Source organism: Sinohyriopsis cumingii, chromosome 11 (genome assembly GCF_028554795.1).
Source record: "Sinohyriopsis cumingii isolate HCF-2022 chromosome 11, ASM2855479v2, whole genome shotgun sequence".
In the NCBI taxonomy this organism is placed as follows: Eukaryota; Metazoa; Mollusca; class Bivalvia; order Unionida; family Unionidae; genus Sinohyriopsis; species Sinohyriopsis cumingii.
In genome coordinates, this window is record NC_142971.1 from 3,988,648 (window position 1) to 4,008,587 (window position 19,940).

At 35.1% G+C, this 19,940-nt stretch overlaps 1 protein-coding gene across 1 annotated transcript in view; it reads right to left on the bottom strand.

Annotated features, from left to right (window-relative positions):
• LOC149787541 (uncharacterized) overlaps positions 1-19,940 on the bottom strand; it is a 591,304-nt gene that overhangs the window by 210,528 nt on the left and 360,836 nt on the right. The window contains exons 77-80 of the mRNA XM_089975575.1: positions 17,779-17,979; positions 14,407-14,971; positions 11,134-11,305; positions 4,551-4,772 (exon numbers count right to left, since the gene is read on the bottom strand). Coding sequence (XP_089831701.1) covers positions 4,551-4,772; positions 11,134-11,305; positions 14,407-14,971; positions 17,779-17,979 — 1,160 coding nt within the window. The remainder of the gene's footprint in view (positions 1-4,550; positions 4,773-11,133; positions 11,306-14,406; positions 14,972-17,778; positions 17,980-19,940) is intronic.

Consider the following 19,940-nt stretch of genomic DNA (forward strand, 5'->3'; position numbering starts at 1 on the left):
ATGCTGACTGAGCTCCATAGTAATCCCACCATATTCAATGGACCACTTTCATGCTGATTGAGCTCCTTAGTAATCCCACCATATTCAATGGACCTCTTTCATGCTGATGGAGCTCCATAGTAATCCCGCCATATTCAATGGACCTCTTTCATGCTGATGGAGCTCCTTAGTAATCCCACCATATTCAATGGACATCTTTCATGCTGATTGAGCTCTTTAGTAATCCCACCATATTCAATGGACCTCTTTCATGCTGATGGAGCTCCTTAGTAATCCCACCATATTCAATGGACCTCTTTCATGCTGATGGAGCTCCTTAGTAATCCCACCATATTCAATGACCCTCTTTCATGCTGATTGAGCTCCTTAGTAATCCTACCATATTCAGTGGACCTCTTTCATGCTGATTGAGCTCTTTAGTAATCCCACCATATTCAATGGACCTCTTTCATGCTGATGGAGCTCTTTAGTAATCCCACCATATTCAATGGACCACTTTCATGCTGATTGAGCTCCTTAGCAATCCCACCATATTCAATGGACCTCTTTCATGCTGATTGAGCTCTTTAGTAATCCCACCATATTCAATGGACCTCTTTCATGCTGATGGAGCTCCTTAGTAATCCCACCATATTCAATGGACCTCTTTCATGCTGATGGAGCTCCTTAGTAATCCCACCATATTCAATGGACCTCTTTCATGCTGATGGAGCTCCTTAGTAATCCCACTATAGTCAATGGACCTCTTTCATGCTGATGGAGCTCCTTAGTAATCCCACCATATTCAATGACCCTCTTTCATGCTGATTGAGCTCCTTAGTAATCCTACCATATTCAGTGGACCTCTTTCATCCTGATTGAGCTCTTTAGTAACCCAACCATATTCAATGGACCTCTTTCATGCTGATTGAGCTCTTTAGTAATCCCACCATATTCAATGACCCTCTTTCATCCTGATTGAGCTCTTTAGTAATCCCACCATATTCAATGGACCTCTTTCATGCTGATGGAGCTCCTTAGTAATCCCACCATATTCAATGGACCACTTTCATGCTGATTTAGCTCCTTAGTAATCCCACCATATTCAATGGACCTCTTTCATGCTGATGGAGCTCCTTAGTAATCCCACCATATTCAATGGACCTCTTTCATGCTGATGGAGCTCCTTAGTAATCCCAAAATATTCAGTGGACCTCTTTCATGCTGATTGAGCTCCTTAGTAATCCTACCATATTCAGTGGACCTCTTTCATCCTGATTGAGCTCTTTAGTAACCCAACCATATTCAATGGACCTCTTTCATGCTGATTGAGCTCTTTAGTAACCCCACCATATTCAATGACCCTCTTTCATCCTGATTAAGCTCTTTAGTAATCCCACCATATTCAATGGACCTCTTTCATGCTGATTGAGCTCTTTAGTAACCCCGCCATATTCAATGGACCTCTTTCATGCTGATGGAGCTCCTTAGTAATCCCACCACATTCAAAGACCCTCTTTCATCCTGATGGAGCTCTTTAGTAATCCCACCATATTCAATGGACCTCTTTCATGCTGATTGAGCTCTTTAGTAACCCCGCCATATTCAGTGGACCTCTTTGATGCGACTGAGCCCTTTAGTAACCCCACCAGATTCAATGGACCTCTTTCATGCTGATTGAGCTCTTTAGTAACCCCACCAGATTCAATGGACCTCTTTCATGCTGATTGAGCTCTTTATAACCCCACCATATTCAATGGACCTCTTTCATGCTGATTGAGCTCTTTAGTAACCCCACCATATTCAATGGACCTCTTTCATGCTGATTGAACTCTTTAGTAACCCCACCATATTCAATGGACCTCTTTCATGCTGATTGAGCTCTTTAGTAACCCCACCATATTCAATGGACCACTTTCATGCTGATTGAGCTCTTTAGTAACCCCACTATATTCAATGGACCTCTTTGATGCTGATTGAGCTCTTTAGTACCCCCACCAGATTCAATGGACCTCTTTCATGCTGATTGAGCTCCTTAGTAATCCCACCATATTCAATGGACCTCTTTGATGCTGATTGAGCTCTTCAGTAACCCCACCAGATTCAATGGACCTCTTTCATGCTGATGGAGCTCTTTAGTAACCCCACCATATTCAATGGACCTCTTTCATGCTGATTGAGCTCTTTAGTAACCCCACCATATTCAATGGATCTCTTTCATGCTGATTGAGCTCTTTAGTAACCCCACCATATGTAATGGACCACTTTCATGCTGATTGAGCTCTTTATAACCCCACCATATTCAATGGACCTCCTTCATGCTGATTGAGCTCTTTAGTAACCCCACCATATTCAATGGACCTCTTTCATGCTGATTGAACTCTTTAGTAACCCCACCATATTCAATGGACCTCTTTCATGCTGATTGAGCTCTTTAGTAACCCCACCATATTCAATGGACCACTTTCATGCTGATTGAGCTCTTTAGTAACCCCACCATATTCAATGGACCTCTTTGATGCTGATTGAGCTCTTTAGTACCCCCACCATATTCAATGGACCTCTTTGATGCTGATTGTGCTCTTTAGTAACCCCACCAGATTCAATGGACCTCTTTCATGCTGATTGAGCTCTTTAGTAACCCCACCATATTCAATGGACCTCCTTCATGCTGATTGAGCTCTTTAGTAACCCCACCATATTCAATGGACCTCTTTGATGCTGATTGAGCTCTTTAGTACCCCCACCATATTCAATGGACCTCTTTGATGCTGATTGTGCTCTTTAGTAACCCCACCATATTCAATGGACCTCTTTCATGCTGACTGAGCTCCTTAGTAATCCCACCATATTCAATGGACCTCTTTGATGCTGATTGAGCTCTTTAGTAACCCCACCATATTCAATGGACCTCTTTGATGCTGATTGAGCTCTTCAGTAACCCCACCAGATTCAATGGACCTCTTTCATGCTGATGGAGCTCTTTAGTAACCCCACCATATTCAATGGACCTCTTTCATGCTGATTGAGCTCTTTAGTAACCCCACCATATTCAATGGATCTCTTTCATGCTGATTGAGCTCTTTAGTAACCCCACCATATGTAATGGACCACTTTCATGCTGATTGAGCTCTTTATAACCCCACCATATTCAATGGACCTCCTTCATGCTGATTGAGCTCTTTAGTAACCCCACCATATTCAATGGACCTCTTTCATGCTGATTGAACTCTTTAGTAACCCCACCATATTCAATGGACCTCTTTCATGCTGATTGAGCTCTTTAGTAACCCCACCATATTCAATGGACCACTTTCATGCTGATTGAGCTCTTTAGTAACCCCACCATATTCAATGGACCTCTTTGATGCTGATTGAGCTCTTTAGTACCCCCACCATATTCAATGGACCTCTTTGATGCTGATTGTGCTCTTTAGTAACCCCACCAGATTCAATGGACCTCTTTCATGCTGATTGAGCTCTTTAGTAACCCCACCATATTCAATGGACCTCCTTCATGCTGATTGAGCTCTTTAGTAACCCCACCATATTCAATGGACCTCTTTGATGCTGATTGAGCTCTTTAGTACCCCCACCATATTCAATGGACCTCTTTGATGCTGATTGTGCTCTTTAGTAACCCCACCATATTCAATGGACCTCTTTCATGCTGACTGAGCTCCTTAGTAATCCCACCATATTCAATGGACCTCTTTGATGCTGATTGAGCTCTTTAGTAACCCCACCATATTCAATGGACCTCTTTGATGCTGATTGAGCTCTTTAGTAACCCCACCAGATTCAATGGACCTCTTTCATGCTGATGGAGCTCTTTAGTAACCCCACCATATTCAATGACCCTCTTTCATGCTGATTGAGCTCTTTAGTAACCCCACCAGATTCAATGACCCTCTTTCATGCTGATGGAGCTTTTTAGTAACCCCACCATATTCAATGGACCTCTTTGATGCTGATTGAGCTCTTTAGTAACCCCACCATATTCAATCGACCTCTTTCATGCTGACTGAACTCTTTAGTAACCCGACCATATTCAATGGACCTCTTTAATCCTTTCAAAATTACTTTTGATCACACATGGTATAATCCATGCTGACAAACTTCAAATGCTTAAAGCTAACCAACCCTGCCAACAGAATCAAAAGGGCATTAAGCCAGTTCACAGTCATGTGATCAGAGACAGTATTACTTTAAATATACTACACAGGATGCAAGGTGTGAACAAAATGGAAAAAATAAAGTTTTAATAATGAACTTTACATACCTGGAAGATTTAGTGAGTTACAGGAAGACTGGGAGACACCCCTGATCTTGGGAGGTTCACATGTATGAATTTATAACAATCAATGATTAAATTGTAATCTTTAGATGTAATGGAACCCCATCTAATTTATAAAATTCCCAATTTATTAAATTCTTATTAAGAGCTCTGCCGTAATATTCAACATCGTAATGCAGATTCCTATTTATCTGCCATTAGTAGAATAATTTACAAAACCAGAATATACTTTCATCTCTGTAGTTTGCCTATTGTAGTATCAATGCTCACTAACCTGCCCTGATGTAGACAGAGCCACCACTTCCACCACCACTGTTGGCTGTACCAGTAGCTCCATCTGCACTGATGTAACCATCCAACTGGAAGATGGCAGGGACAGTAAGTTTTAGAGCACCTCCTCCCCTACCACCTGAGACCCCTCCTCCTTGACTGCCAGGATCTGTGGGTTGATACAGTGACCCATAAGCATCACCTCCTTTGTCCTTGCTGGTAAGGCCTGAGGATAAAAATGACATCACCCCTCTATCAATTCTGATGACTTTACGCAGTGAACTATAGGAATAACTGAAAGCATCTCATAACTACAACTCTTCTATCAGGAACCAGTCAATGCTGGGATGACATATTTACAAACACTTCTCACCATTATAGCAAACTTGTATTGTATGACATCAGGCCAAGTCCATGATGGCATAATCAATTCTTCGGACAGTCAAACCTGTTAAAATTGGCCACCCATGAGAAAAAGACAAATCAGTCTTTATAAATAGGTGACCTCTGTATGCATCTTCAACTTTCAAACATGGTTTCCGAACAATATGATGATGCTGATTATTATTATTATTATTATTATTATTATTATTATGTTATCAACTGATTTAGTTATGTACACTATTCAGCAATATAAAAAAATATACATACATACATTGCTAAAACTAATGTTCGATGCAATTGTACTGTATCCCGTTCACTTTAATCCATCCCATAAATTAAACCATGATTGATTTTTTTAAAACTCACTGACCTTTGCTTTGTGCAAAAAAACTAATTTTACTACCAACTGATAGTTTACGTATTACTGAAATAGAGAAATGACTCTCAGTTGCCCATTTTGTATTATTATTATGCTGAGGAAAAGTTGTTCACATTTTCAACAAAAATGAAAAAAACAAAAGCAATTAAAAATAATCAACTGCTCAACTCGTCAACTAGTCGACGTATGTGAGAGGACTGTGATGAAAAGGTTATCAAAAGAAGTCATGATCATGTGGCTATTGTAAGTAACACATGGACCAAAACTTCACCTGCCTTTACAGATACATTTTGAAATAATGAATGACCCCTGACCCTAATGAAAAGAGATGCAATTTTTACCTCTCCTCAACTTGTTTCATTGAGGATAGATGTAATTCACAAGCAAATAGATAAAGATATATAACTATAACTAACATATTGGGTACAACAGGTGAATCCCATTTCATACATGCGATGGAACCAGGACAACAAATCAGTGGGTTTCAAAATTTTGAGCAGTGGATTGGCTTCTAAAGTGCAAGATGCAGCTTGGACCTGAGTGTAAATGCATGTTGTCTTTGTATACTGGCATAAAAATTTCTGTGCAATCTGTATTTTTGTAAAGATAACTTTACTTTGTTTAGTCAAATGATCTGCAATGATGAATGGTAAATGGTGCTCTGCCACAAAATTTGCAAACAAAGTCTCTGCAAATACCACTTTAACCACATCTGATCCAGTCTCAAGCAAGGCCTTCAAAGTGGGTGTTTTTGTTATAGAAGAATCAAATACTCCTATGTAATATGTGATAGTGTCTGCATATACCAGGTGATATCATTTCTTCTTCCATATACTATCTTAAAATACACTTTGCATGAAACACACAATGGCAAATTAGGATCTTTGCTACTCCCCAGCACACACTTAAACTCTGATTTCTATGCATTGGCCAAAACAAGTTAATAGCTGCCCTTTGAATGTTGTTATTAAATTTCAAAATACTTCCTGCTGAAATTATTTTTTGGTTGGTCTATCTTGTTACTTCAACTCTACCAATTAAAGATTCAAAAGGCATTATTATCTACCTTTCACTCCTTCATTACTTATAACACCCTGAAAAACACACCATCTTGGGCTTTAAACTCTCCAAATTACAATGACAGTGTAAGCAATTTACGGCTTTTGTGTAAAAAATTAACTGATGTGTAACAATTCTTAGACTGATAACTCAGTATGCATCACTGCGCTGGTGGAACAGTTCAGGTCCCTAGTCAGCTGGTTTTGGCTGCTTTCTGTAATTTGTGCCGATAAAGCATACAAATATTTCTTTCTTTTTAAATTAAAAAAAAATATTGATTTAATTCACATGATATACCTTTCTCTAAACAAAGTTTTTCTCAAGAGGAAGCATTTACTCTGCATACACTGAGTGATCATTGTCAACATGCTCCAGCGACCATTGGAAGCAACCAATACTTGTTTAGAGAACACCTGGCCACCATATACGGTGTAAAGTAGGAGACTGTTATATACATTTAAAAAATTAAGTCCAGTTTTTATACTTACATGTATTTTGACTATCATGACGCTTAAAAAATATATATCAGTGCCCAAGATAGAATTTACCAGGACAATACTTTATAATTGTTTGGCACATTAAAACATTTACTGGCACTGAATACCTTTAGAAACACTGAGTCAATTAGACAATACTCATTCCACTGTAACAAAGAAGAATCAAATACTGTGGTTTAAGACAAGAAATAAAAACAAAGAACCAGACCTATTTTCCAAAGAAAAGTAAATAAATTAATAATTATCTAGCAAAGCACTGTAAACATTTTTACCACTGATTACAGTGAAAAGACCACACCAAGTAAATGAAGCAATGATCACTTTATAGTTGCAAAGATATATAAAATATTATGATTTAACATAAAAAATAAAAATAAAATACAAGTTTATTTTCTAAAGGAAAATAAAAGAAATGAATTTATTAACCTAAGCAATCAAAGAGCAAGGTTATCAAGGTTTGTAAGCATTATTTATTTCTTTAATAAGGCGAGAACTGGTAAACGATTTAGTAACAATACAATATGTGATGGATTTAATATTTCACAAGAACTGAATATGACACATTTAGGTAATGATAATGTCTTCATCCTTTCATCAGACTGACTTGGAAATAACTTTCAGTTCTTCTATCAAACTCACACCCCTGACTGAAACTAAGAAAATTAGGTGAAAAATGTTTCTATTATAAAGATGAATACGGTACCTTTGCCTGACAATGAAACAACCTGTATAACTGTTTTTATTTGTTGACAATGAAACTGATCAGTGCAGAAAAAAAACAGTTTTCCATGAAGTATATAACAATCAGAACAAATTTTAGCAGAACAGTTATGTTTAATAATTCATTTTATCTATGATCAAAAAAGTTCCTTGTCTGCTAGCACTCACTCATTTACCCTGATATAAAGTATTTATGGACTACTAAATATAAATACTAACCAAACACGTTATCCTTGAAATGAAATTTATGCAGTATAAGTATTTTCTAAACCCTTTAAATATTTGTTTAAAACATATATGGGTAGAAGGCTGTAAACAATTCAGCAAAATTGTAGCAGAGCAAGGTCATATATATTAGGAGAAAAATCTGTCATCTGTTCAACCATATAGGACCTCTTTTACTCTAGGATATCATTTTTGAGTGAAATGAATATACTGCAATCACTACACCATTATTGTTTCAGGAATATGTTGGTGAAAATGCTGAATTAAACTTAGTTGGTATTTCATGTTTTTGTTAGAGCTGGGTACAACCAAAAGTTTAGTACCACGGTATTTCTGAATGTACTGCAATACATACCACAAACATATTATGAAACAACAATTCCATGTTCTGGGGCAGAAGCCTGACACTTTAATGTCTGGAATAAATATTTTGCTCTGATTTAAAGCAAAGTAAGACCATATTATATCCATGATATTATCTGGAAAAATTTTAATTATCTTGAGGTAAAAATAAAAACATATTTCAGCTCAAAAGAAAATCACAGATTCCCCTCTCCCTCCATAAAATTAAATGGTCAGTATCGTATATGAAGATGAATTTGCTAGATGTATATTTATTGTTGTGAAAATTAATGCAAGTTATAAACTGTAACTAGAGTGGGATGCTTAAGGACTCACGGTACTAATTCAGTTCCCATAGTAAACCTATGCAAACACCATGATAATAAAAAATCAATAACTTCAAATATTTGAGTGCTAATGATCAAACCTATATTTATCAGTATAGATGAAAGCTGGATGTCAGCTTCTGTGTAGAGGAAAGGTTATGAGCCACATCAGTTTCTGGACCTGCGCGTGTTTGAAACATGTGTTTTCAATTCTGCACCAAAGAGTCAGGTGCTAATTTTAGTAAAGAGTGTTCCAAACTCAAGACTGTTAAAGGACTGAAATTCCACCAATAAAACAATGTCTCTATTTTTTTCACTTACAACTAGGATAAGTTTTCAAAAGATTCTTTTTCCTCAAACATAACTTACAATATTAACCAATCCTGGTCAACCAAACACATATATACTCTATTTTATGTTCACCCATTTCCAGGCTGGTTCCCATTTTTCCATATCATTAGTACCATGTGTCCTTAAGCTGATACCGTGTAAGACATCATGCTGACATTAGAGAGTCTATTGATAAAAACAGGAAGTGTTGATAATGAAGCCTACAATTTACTAGCTACACTATTAGGCAGGGAAACATTGAGTAGGATACCAACACTGGGGCATGATATTTATCAGAAAAGGCCAGTAAATATAAAACACACTCAACAAACAAGAAAATATTTAGTGGACTTGAGTAATTATGTAAAATTCAGACAAAAAATAACTGTGTTCCTGAAAATGTATAGGATGATTTGTCATCTTACAAAGGACTACATGCACTTAACACATTCACATAGGCTGGAATAACTAAACATGACAGTTTTTTTTGTTGTTTGGGTTTTGAAAGTTTCAAAAGTTGGATTTGGCCTAAATGTCTTTCACAACATTCCATACAGCCACTGCATTAGCATATGTGACAGGTGTCAAACTTGTGGTTCAAGGCTCATATATATAATTGCAATCTTTGAATTTAATTAGTGACAATTATAACCGTTTTTAAAAAAGGATAATTTTAAAATTATTGTGCCATGAATAATGAAAATATGCTGTTAATATTATTAAAGTCATAGCAAGATTTCTCAGTAATCTATATACATTCCTTAGTGATGGAAACTACTTAAGTACTCAGTAATCTATGTACATTCCTTAGTGATGGAAACTACTTAAGTACCAGTACGCTGAAATAGTACCATGGTATGCAACACTGGATAAAAAAATTCATAATAAACCGGTGTACTGTGTACCTCTAGTTTTCATATTTGGAGATTTTAACACTCTTTACAAGGTAATATTCAATTTAAGAGCTTTCATTCTCAGCAAAACAATGTTTACAAAAAACACAATAGAAGGATTTTTCAAATATATGAGTTTCATTAGAATCAAATTAATCTTCAAATTCTGTGATTCAGCCAAATAAAGCTGAAATGATGTCAAATTAAATTTATAATGGCATAATTCTGGCTATAAAGTGATGCTTGAAACTTCTGAATACGTATAGGTAAAAAAATTTATAAATAGTTAGAATCATAACACCTTCCAAATAAATGAAAACAAATAGTCCTACAAAAGATAAAAAGATAAAAAGTTAAACTTCTTTAAAAGGTATGTAAACAACAGATAAAAGTAAAAAATATAAACAAAATATAAAATATACAATTTTTAAGTATCAGGTCAGAATGTGTTATATAAATTAAAAGTTTCTTAACCAAGTTCACCAAAAACAGTAATTTCTGTTTCACATGTACAAAATTAATATAGTCTTGTTAAGAATGTGTACAATTGTTAGTGGACTCTGGCATGGTACATGTATGAAAACTGATAAAAGTTCACACTGGACTCTGGCATGGTACATGTGTGAAAACTGATAAAGTTCACACTGGACTCTGGCATGGTACATGTATGAAAACTGATAGAAGTTCACACTGGACTCTGGCATGGTACATGTATGAAAACTGATAAAAGTTCACACTGGACTCTGGCATGGTACATGTGTGAAAACTGATAAAGTTCACACTGGACTCTGGCATGGTACATGTGTGAAAACTGATAAAAGTTCACACTGGACTCTGGCATGGTACATGTATGAAAACTGATAGAAGTTCACACTGGACTCTGGCATGGTACATGTATGAAAACTGATAAAAGTTCACACTGGACTCTGGCATGGTACATGTATGAAAACTGATAAAAGTTCACATTGGACTCTGGCATGGTACATGCATGAAAACTGATAAACGTTCACACTTCAATGGGGTATGCATGGGTATATTATGGCACATGTTTCCCATATGCATATGGTATAATACCACTGCATCTTGGTGATTTGTTCTGACAAATGTCACTCCCAGTGGCGGGTTTGATGTTCAGAAGCTTCTATGCTGAGTTATCATTCCACATATTTTGCCCATTATACAGAACATGCCAATGTATACAATATTTGAAATCTCTATATGGAATCTTCCAATCAAATATGGACAAATGCTGGGCAAATCTGCCTGCTTATGCTATGTTTTTGTTAGGCACCCAACATCACAGATCATTTTTTCAAAAAGTTTATAATCAAATATTCTTCCTTAAAGATCTGGGATATTAATGGGTTTTCAACATTCAAATTAAGTATGGAAATTGCAGTGTAAGAAAAATAAAAGAAAGAAATATATTTACCATTTCCTCCTGCAGAAGCATGACCTGCACCAGCCTCCTTAATGACAGGATGACCTTTGCCCCCTAATGATGCTGTACCACTACATACCAGTCTGGCAAGAGGCTCCAGGAAGAAATCAGTTGCTTCAACAATGAACATGTCTGCTTTGAATTCCGAGTTATATTTCAGGTCCTGGAAAAACACACACACACACATAATATATATATATATATATATATATATATATATATATATATATATATATATATATATATATATATATATATTCAGAGGTTAATTGCTTGGTTGGTATTGTCTGTCAGGCTTTACAATTGTCTATCAGAGTAGAATGATCATAATACCCGTTCTCTCCATCAGGAAGGTAGGCAGTTATTTCTTTCAATAAAACTGTCAGATAACTGATGGTCATAAAAAAAATAATGTACACAATTAGTAACTCTTCTTTTTTTTAGGTCCTTTCTTATCGCAACAAAAAGCAGCTTAACGATCACACTACATCTTTATTGAAAGTACAGAATCTCCAAACCTTTTCCCCGATGTGAACCATGCTCATTTGAAACCATACCTTTTCCCATGATGCACCATGCTAATGTGAAGCTACCAAGTAATCAGTGCAACTTGGGAGGATGTTTCCAAACTAATTTAGATTGACTTCACTGCTGTATGAATAACATCACTGACTAACCAATTGAGAGACACAGATTTACTACTTATTAGGTTGCAAATTGAAGTTGAGTACCAGTAAAAAATCAGCTTAGAGAGACAACACTGATTAAAACTATAGGTAAGGAAAATTCTCCAGCAATGTAGTCCTGTCTTATACAAAATTGTGAGCAAATCTCCAGCATGTTGCTGGGACGGCTATATAATATATGTAAGTATTGATATTCATTACACAGCACTCCCTCACTACAGGATCCTTCATTATAACATACTGCCTGTCATAAGACTGATATGGCCAATCACATACTCTCACTGACATAATGTGTCAGTGTGTGATTAAGCAAGTGCACAATGGTGGTTAAAGTCAACTGCAAGTCTTCTGCAAGTGCATACATTTTCATTTGGCTCCTTAATATGTATTAATAATTACTGATCTTATTATTCTGTGATATCTCTGGATTAAATCACTTAACATGGGGGACAAAACGGTACTATCATTTGTATGGTTTCTTTGAAATTCTGTGAGAAACGCATTGGATTTTGACAGTAGAAATTAAGGTGATGGGTGTGAAATTGACAGTAAAATTGTAAACTATATCTCCATTTATTCTACTATCATCTTTTCATACTTGAAGCATGTTGATTTTATCTATTATTTTCAAAAGAAATTCTATTTCCAAAAAATGTCCAGATTTTCAATCAATTTATTTAAAATGAAAAAGCTATAACCAGCTTGAAAATGTAAATAAAGCACAATTTTTTTTATCTGGCTTAAATTTATAATAATAATAATAATAATAATAATAATAATAATAATAATAATTATAATAATGCTCATTTGGCAAACTGACCAATTTTCCATCAGGCCTTTTACAATTACAAGAACATTTTAGAATACCTTTATCTGAGGAAGAAAAAATCTATTCTATTTAACAGATAAAGCAGTGAGTTAACTTTTTAAACTACTTCCTTGTGACAACTGTCAAAAACACAATAGAGTGCTTTATTTTATTCATTTCCTCATGTTCTATTAAGTAAAGTCATATTTTTGTTGTCATTTAAATGCTAAATATTTCTTTAATGCAGATGTTGGTGCAGATGTTATGGGCTTGAAACTCTGATTTTCAGAATAAATCAATTATTTACTGTCAAGCCAAATTTAACAGATTGTGCTGTATATACTGTACAGAAGGCCTCAAGGTTGATTAGTGAATGCAACTAATGGGTTACCTTCTCTAAATAAAGTCATAATTATTATCAATATTATTATTAAAAAACTACAGAACACATAAAAGGCACATTTTAATTTAAGGGCATTTAAATGAATTTAAATATCAGAAAAATGCTATTTTAGAAAATAACCCAATCTCATTTCTGATGCAAATGCTGAATACATATCAATTGCTAAATTATATACATTTCTTAATTTTTCACTGCAATTATGTTTGTCATTTAAAAGCTGAATAATTGTTTGTCAACAGCCCAACTTTTGAAAGGCAAGTTTCAAATTTAAGGTCAGTTAACCAAGGTGAAATTGAACTATACAACTGAAATAATCTTAACTTTTACTACTTATCCCTACTCTCTCAAATATTTTATTCATTCTTTTGATGTACAGTTCATCATTAATTCATTGAATTTGATTTGTTTTTATTTAAGAGCTTATTGAATTTTTGTAAAATTTTAACTTTATCTAACTGACCATCTTGAGTCACTGTTGAACCACAAAGTCATGCATATCAATTTTATAGATACAATCCCAAACACTTTATTAATCCCAGTTTTATTTCATTAAAAGTCAAATTCACTCCATAAAGTGTGTACATCAAAGGTTTATCTATTTTCAGACAAAGAATTATTTTACTGTTGTTTAAAGTATTATTTCACTGTTGTTTAAAGTATTATTTCACTGTTGTTTAAAGTATTATTTCACTGAAGTTTAAAGTATTATTTCACTGTTGTTTAAAGTATTATTTCACTGTTGTTTAAAGTATTATTTCACTATCATCTTTTTTCCTCAGCTGAATAGCACTGAGACAAAAACAGAAGTGAAGCAACATTACACTGGGTTTATTTTATATCAGAGTAGTTGTGGTTACATGTGTATTTGCATGGCATTTTTTGACAATGCTAAGTGTACCAACTATATCTTCTTTGTAGATGTATTAAATGCCTGGGGGAAAAACCCAGACAAGTTAATTTTTTAAATTCAGATTTGAATTTTCTGAATTGATAATTGTCTAATGGCTTACATGAAAAGATAGCTATTTAAAAGAAAAGAAAAGCAATATAAGAACTAAGGAGAATGAATTGAAAACAAATCTAATTAGGAGCTTACATCAGACAGGTAATAGAAAGTAAACACCAAAATATTCTGTGACTTCTGCCAAAAATTTTAAAAGTAAATATGCTGTGATATATTTGAAAATGCAATACAAGGGCATAACTTTATGCAATTATACCAAAAAGATATAAGCTTATCCAAGCTAATAAATTATAAAACAGAATCAGTTATAGGCTAACATTTTAAGACAAAAATGACACAAGTAACAAATTCAGATCCTTTTTTTTCTCTTATTTTCAAGAATCAAAGATTCTGTAAGACTCACCAATATTCCAACAGTAAGTTTCAGAGACATTGGTGGAGGCAATCCAATGACTGCATTGGCTCCAAGTTCCATGCTAGAGAAGCGGAACCAACCTGGCACACCTTCCAAATAGCTACCATTCTGGTAGATGCTGGTCTGGGCCATGGGGCCAATACTGATTCTCCTTCCAGGCACAATTCTCAGATGGCGCACTCCAATGATCTCGCCATTCCAATTGAAGGCAATCTCTCCAAGGCCCATGATGTAGACAAGAGGAGAAAGGTAGACCTGGGCACCATCTTCTACCCATAAATTGATAGGAGTTTTGGTCTGTGGCTGGTACTCCTCCAGGTAAGCAGTCTGGTTGGCCCTTAGGTGAATTCTTCCAGTCTTGTCACCATGAATCTTTTGGACCACAAGACTCTGTTTTTGTTGATCACTAGTCTTAAGCTGCAGTGAGGCACTTCTGACCAATGAGACTTCATCAAAGGAGTATAATGTGTCTGTCCCCTCATCAAGGGTGTAGTAATAATTCCAGCTCCTCCCTAGGTTGTCTAGAAGTAATTGTTTGTGTGACAGCCCATGTCTAAAACATTACACATCAAAGCATTATTAATTAACAAGGGATCAGACATTTGTTTGAAATGAAATAACAATGTCTGGGACTGCACATCAAGCCTATGATCAATGCATGCCAAAAAATGTTTGATCTTGATCCCAAGGTCAACTGGTGTGATCTTGATCCCAAGGTCAACTGGTTAAGCCATCCTGTCAGAGAATTAGTTCTCTTAGCTTCATGGTTCATCTTAAGCATGAACAAAATTCATCAAGTGTATTAGGAAATAAAAGCAAATGAAAAAACATGATGCAAAACCTTAATACAAATTTTCTATGAACATGACCTTGAACCAAGATAAAGAGTCAAGTAAATATGTCACACAAAGAATTGTCTTAGCTTCATATTCATCACATTTATGAACAAAATCCATCAGTGTGTTTAGAAAATATAATGAAATGAAGAGAAACTTTAACTAGAACCTAACCCAATTTTTCTATGACTATAACCACCAAAGATGAATGGGAGAGTGAGTAATGTTCAAGTTAAAATTTATTATTTTAGCTTCATAATGATTCATCCCAAGTATAAACAAAATCCACCATTCCACCATGGAATTTAGAAATTACAGGCAATGAAGATACTGTAACCAAAAGGTTAATGTAAGTTTTCTATCACTGTAACATTGACTCCAAGGTCACATAGATGAACAAACATGTCAAAGAATGAAGTCTCTTAGCTTTGTGATGACTCATCCCAAATAGGAGCAAAGTCCATCAGTAAGTTCAAGAAATATAATTCAGTAAAAGTATTTAATCAAAACTGTATTGCAAATTTTCTATGACCTTGACCTTTACAATGAGGCAAGTGTCAAAGATTGAATTGCCTCCGCTTTATAATCATCCATGCCAAATACAAAGGTAATCAATGATGGAGTTATGTGCAAATGAAAAGTTATAATTAAAACCTTCACAAACTGTGTTCCTCTTTCTTACTTACATGGGCTCAAAACAAAATCTTAACTTTGGGCTGATAATAATGTGTTCAACTGTAGTCCAATTCAAGATTGAAAAAAAAATCCTTTCATACCAGTGATTTGTAAAATGAGATTAATCCAGACTAGTGAATGTACATTATAATTCTGAGTTTAGAAAACTGAATTCTGGTTTACTTCTAAAAGCTTATTACCACATTTACTTTTTTAAAGAGGAAACATTATTTCTCTCCAAGATGCTTTACAACTTATTCAATTTTAGCCTCAAAAATATAGCACTTATTCAGTATTATCTTGCAGATGTTATTCAGGAAAGTTTTGAAATATCACATATATTGTCTACAAACAACTCATATATAAGTATACAACAAAGACAATGCCCTGTGAGCATCATTTCAACTGATGGTGAATACTTATACAGATTTGAGTTATTTTCATGCCATAAGTATACAACAAAGACAATGCCCTATGAGCATCATTTCAACTGATGGTGAATACTTATAAAGATTTGAGAAAGGTAGGCTGAAGCATACTTAAAAAATGACAACAGTTTATGTCAAGTTTTAGAACATCAGCAAAATTACTACCCTCCATTTTGTTCAGCCCACCATTAATTTAACAAGAAAATAAAATATTTTAACTCCTAGCTTAATCTAAGAAAACAACTTTAACATAAACCTTAATCTAGTGTGTGGATGCCGTTTCATGAAATAAATGTCCAGTGATTTTGATAAAAAGGAATCTTGTTTTTATGTGAATCAACAACAGCAAAAAGTATGTAATAGGTCTAAAAGATATTTCAAGACAAAAACGACAACAAATTTCAATGAATGATATAGCACACATATACATTGCAGGAGTCAGACAGGGATCACATCCTTTTCAATTCTAGCCCTCAAACTACCTGGAGGAGGGAATTACTAGCTCAGACTACTTGGAGGAGGGAATCATTAACTCAGACTACCTGGAGGAGGGAATCATTAGCTCAGACTACCTGGAGGAGGGAATCATTAGCTCAGACTACCTGGAGGAGGGAATCATTAACTCAAACTACCTGGAGGAGGGAATCATTAACTCAGGCTACCTTGAAGAGGGAATCATTAGCTCAGACTACCTGGAGGAGGGAATCATTAGCTCAGACTAGTGACAAGGAGTCACAGAAAAGAAAAGCAATGCAGAAGTAGCAGATAATGTATTACTGCCATTACAAAAATTGCTTTTGAAATGTTGTGTTCTCTTAGGTATGTTGCAGTCATAGTTATCTATGCTTGACTTGAAGTTATTGACAGATAGCTTTTTTTGCAGTCTTGAAGTAAACTTACAGAAACTATCACACTAACCATGACCTTGACCATCTATAAATTTCTCCCAAAATGCAAGAAATCCACAAACTTTACTTAAGAAACTGAATCTAAAACAAAAGATTTCTTGCAAAACCAATTTTTCTTCAAGTCACAATGAACTTCATAAATGACCTTTTGACCTGAAATCCACAGGCCCCATTATCACCTTAAATGCAAGCCTACTACAAACTTTCCTCATGGTACATGGCTTAGAACTAATGAACTAATGTTATTAAGCAAAATAATTTTTTTTTTTCAATCGTTATGGCCTTGACTTTCAGATCTCAAAATCAATAGGCTTCTTCCTCAGCACAAATACAAGCCATCCTAAAGTTGGTAAAAGTAGATGTTAAAAGACTGAGGGTATTACTGTGTAAAAACAAAAAAGGTAACAGATGGATGAATTGACAGATGGAAGCACAATGTCATAAAATTATAAGCTTTGTCTTTGAGCAGATATATAACAATTAACGAGGTAAAAGGTAACATGTTTATCTAACCTTGTATCTTGAATATAAACTGAACCTGGTCCTCCAGATGACATCATAAAATTACTTGATCCAGATCCTCCAAGAGCCTTGAAATCACCATGGAAATAGATTTCTGAAGTCAGATTTACCATAATTCTTCCTCCTGCACCACCACATGCTCCATCCCCACCTACAGCACTTAAAACACCATGGCCCTCCAAAACAGGGGACCTGTTGCAATATATAGTAGTTATTATTTATAAATTGTAACAGAGAACTTTTCTGTGAAAAAACATCAGCTTAAATATGCATAAATCCCTGCTTCTGCACAACAGACTGACTGGGTAAGAGGTGGATTAAAGATGGCTGCCAGATGACTTGTACTAAAATTGCTATATATATTTCAATGTTTTAATTGAATAATCTGAATGCAACATAAAAGATGCAGATCTGAAAACAACATTTGTACTGACAGAGTTACAAACTGTTTGGATTCCCAGAATGGTCAGGGGATCAATGATTCACATATGGCACATGAACTTGTAGGAAGAAATGTGGCCATAAAAGCTCAAACATTACAATGACAATATCAAAGATGTATGATACTGCTTTGTACATACATTTCCCATAACCAGTCAAGCCTCACAGTGGCATACCCTGTCAATTAAGCTATACCAACAACCCAAAGCAACATTTTCCCATCTAACAAGCCAATTTCAAAGCCAGTGATATATACATATGTATATATATATATATAATAATAATAATAATAATAATGAGGACTTTGTTTAGCGCCTAATCTTTAGAAGCTCTAAGTGCTTTACACCATTAGATAACACCTATAAGATAAAAAAACATATAATAATATTATTACAAAAACAAATGCCATGAAATCAGAAAAACATTAAAAAATATAAAACATGCTGAGAATATTTCAGGTAGGAAACATTATTAGATCTTTAAGTTTGTTCTTGTAGTTGAAATAAGTGAGCTTTGAGAGCCCTCTTGAATGTGATCACTGTGTCTTTGTGTCTAAGTTCAGTGGGCAATTCATTCCACATTGCTGGTCCCTGGTATGCAAAAGAACACTGTCCATATGACTTTGTTTTCATAGTGGGAATAATGAGTATACGATTATCAGAAGAGGAGCGTAAGTATCTTGCTGGTGTGTACACATGGGTGAGATCGGATAGGTATGTTGGACTAGAGTCTGTCAGTGAAACGTAGCACAGAGAACAAATTTTGTGTTTGATTCTGGATTGAATGGATAGCCAGTGTAGGGTACAGAGCAGTGGGGACGTGTGCTCTGATCGTGGTACTCTAAGTATGATCTGAGCAGCTGTCTTTTGAACTTTCTGAAGCTTCTGGAGTAGATATTGAGATGAACCAGACACAATTGAGTTACAACAGTCCAGTCTTGAAAGTACTAATGAACACACAAGTGTTTTGAGCTGATGCGTCTCAGCTCAAGATATTCAGCCTTGCATATGTTCATGACATGTTGGTGCAATGTGAGAGTACTGTTCAGAGTAACACCTAGGTTTCGTACTGATTGTGTGAATTTAATGTTGGCATTGCTGATATTTATTGTTTGAGGTAAAAGATGAGAATGAGAAAGTCTTTGTGTTGTGATCAGAATGGCCTCAGTTTTATCATCATTCATCTGCAGCTCGTTACATGTCATCCATATATATATTTAGCATAATGTACTGATGTATAGACCTGGAAATGCACAAAGTTGTCAACAAAATTTGCAATTTAGTTTACCCAATACAAATATCTTGGCAAGGCAAGAATGAAAAGAATTATTCATTCCTAACAAAAAAATTTGGAAAACATACAGTGCATTCCTAATAATGTAGACCACTCTCTCTTCCAATATTTTAAGTCTTTGCAATTATTAATCTAACACATCTCTTCTTTTTTCAAACAACAGTCCCTTAAAGGGACTGAAAAGAATTCACAGGAATTCAAAACAAGACCAGTTCTTCTTTTTAACTACAAAGTGTAGAAACCATCTCTGATCTTAAGTTATAGGATCTTCAAATTAGCCCTGTGGTGGCTATATTGTTTGTTCAAGTTGCTGAAAAACTTAAAGAACCCAGAACTTCATCTGATCATCTGGAACTCAAACATTTTTGTGCTAAAAAACTACCAAACAATATAAAGTTTGAATTTCCCAAAATGAGTCC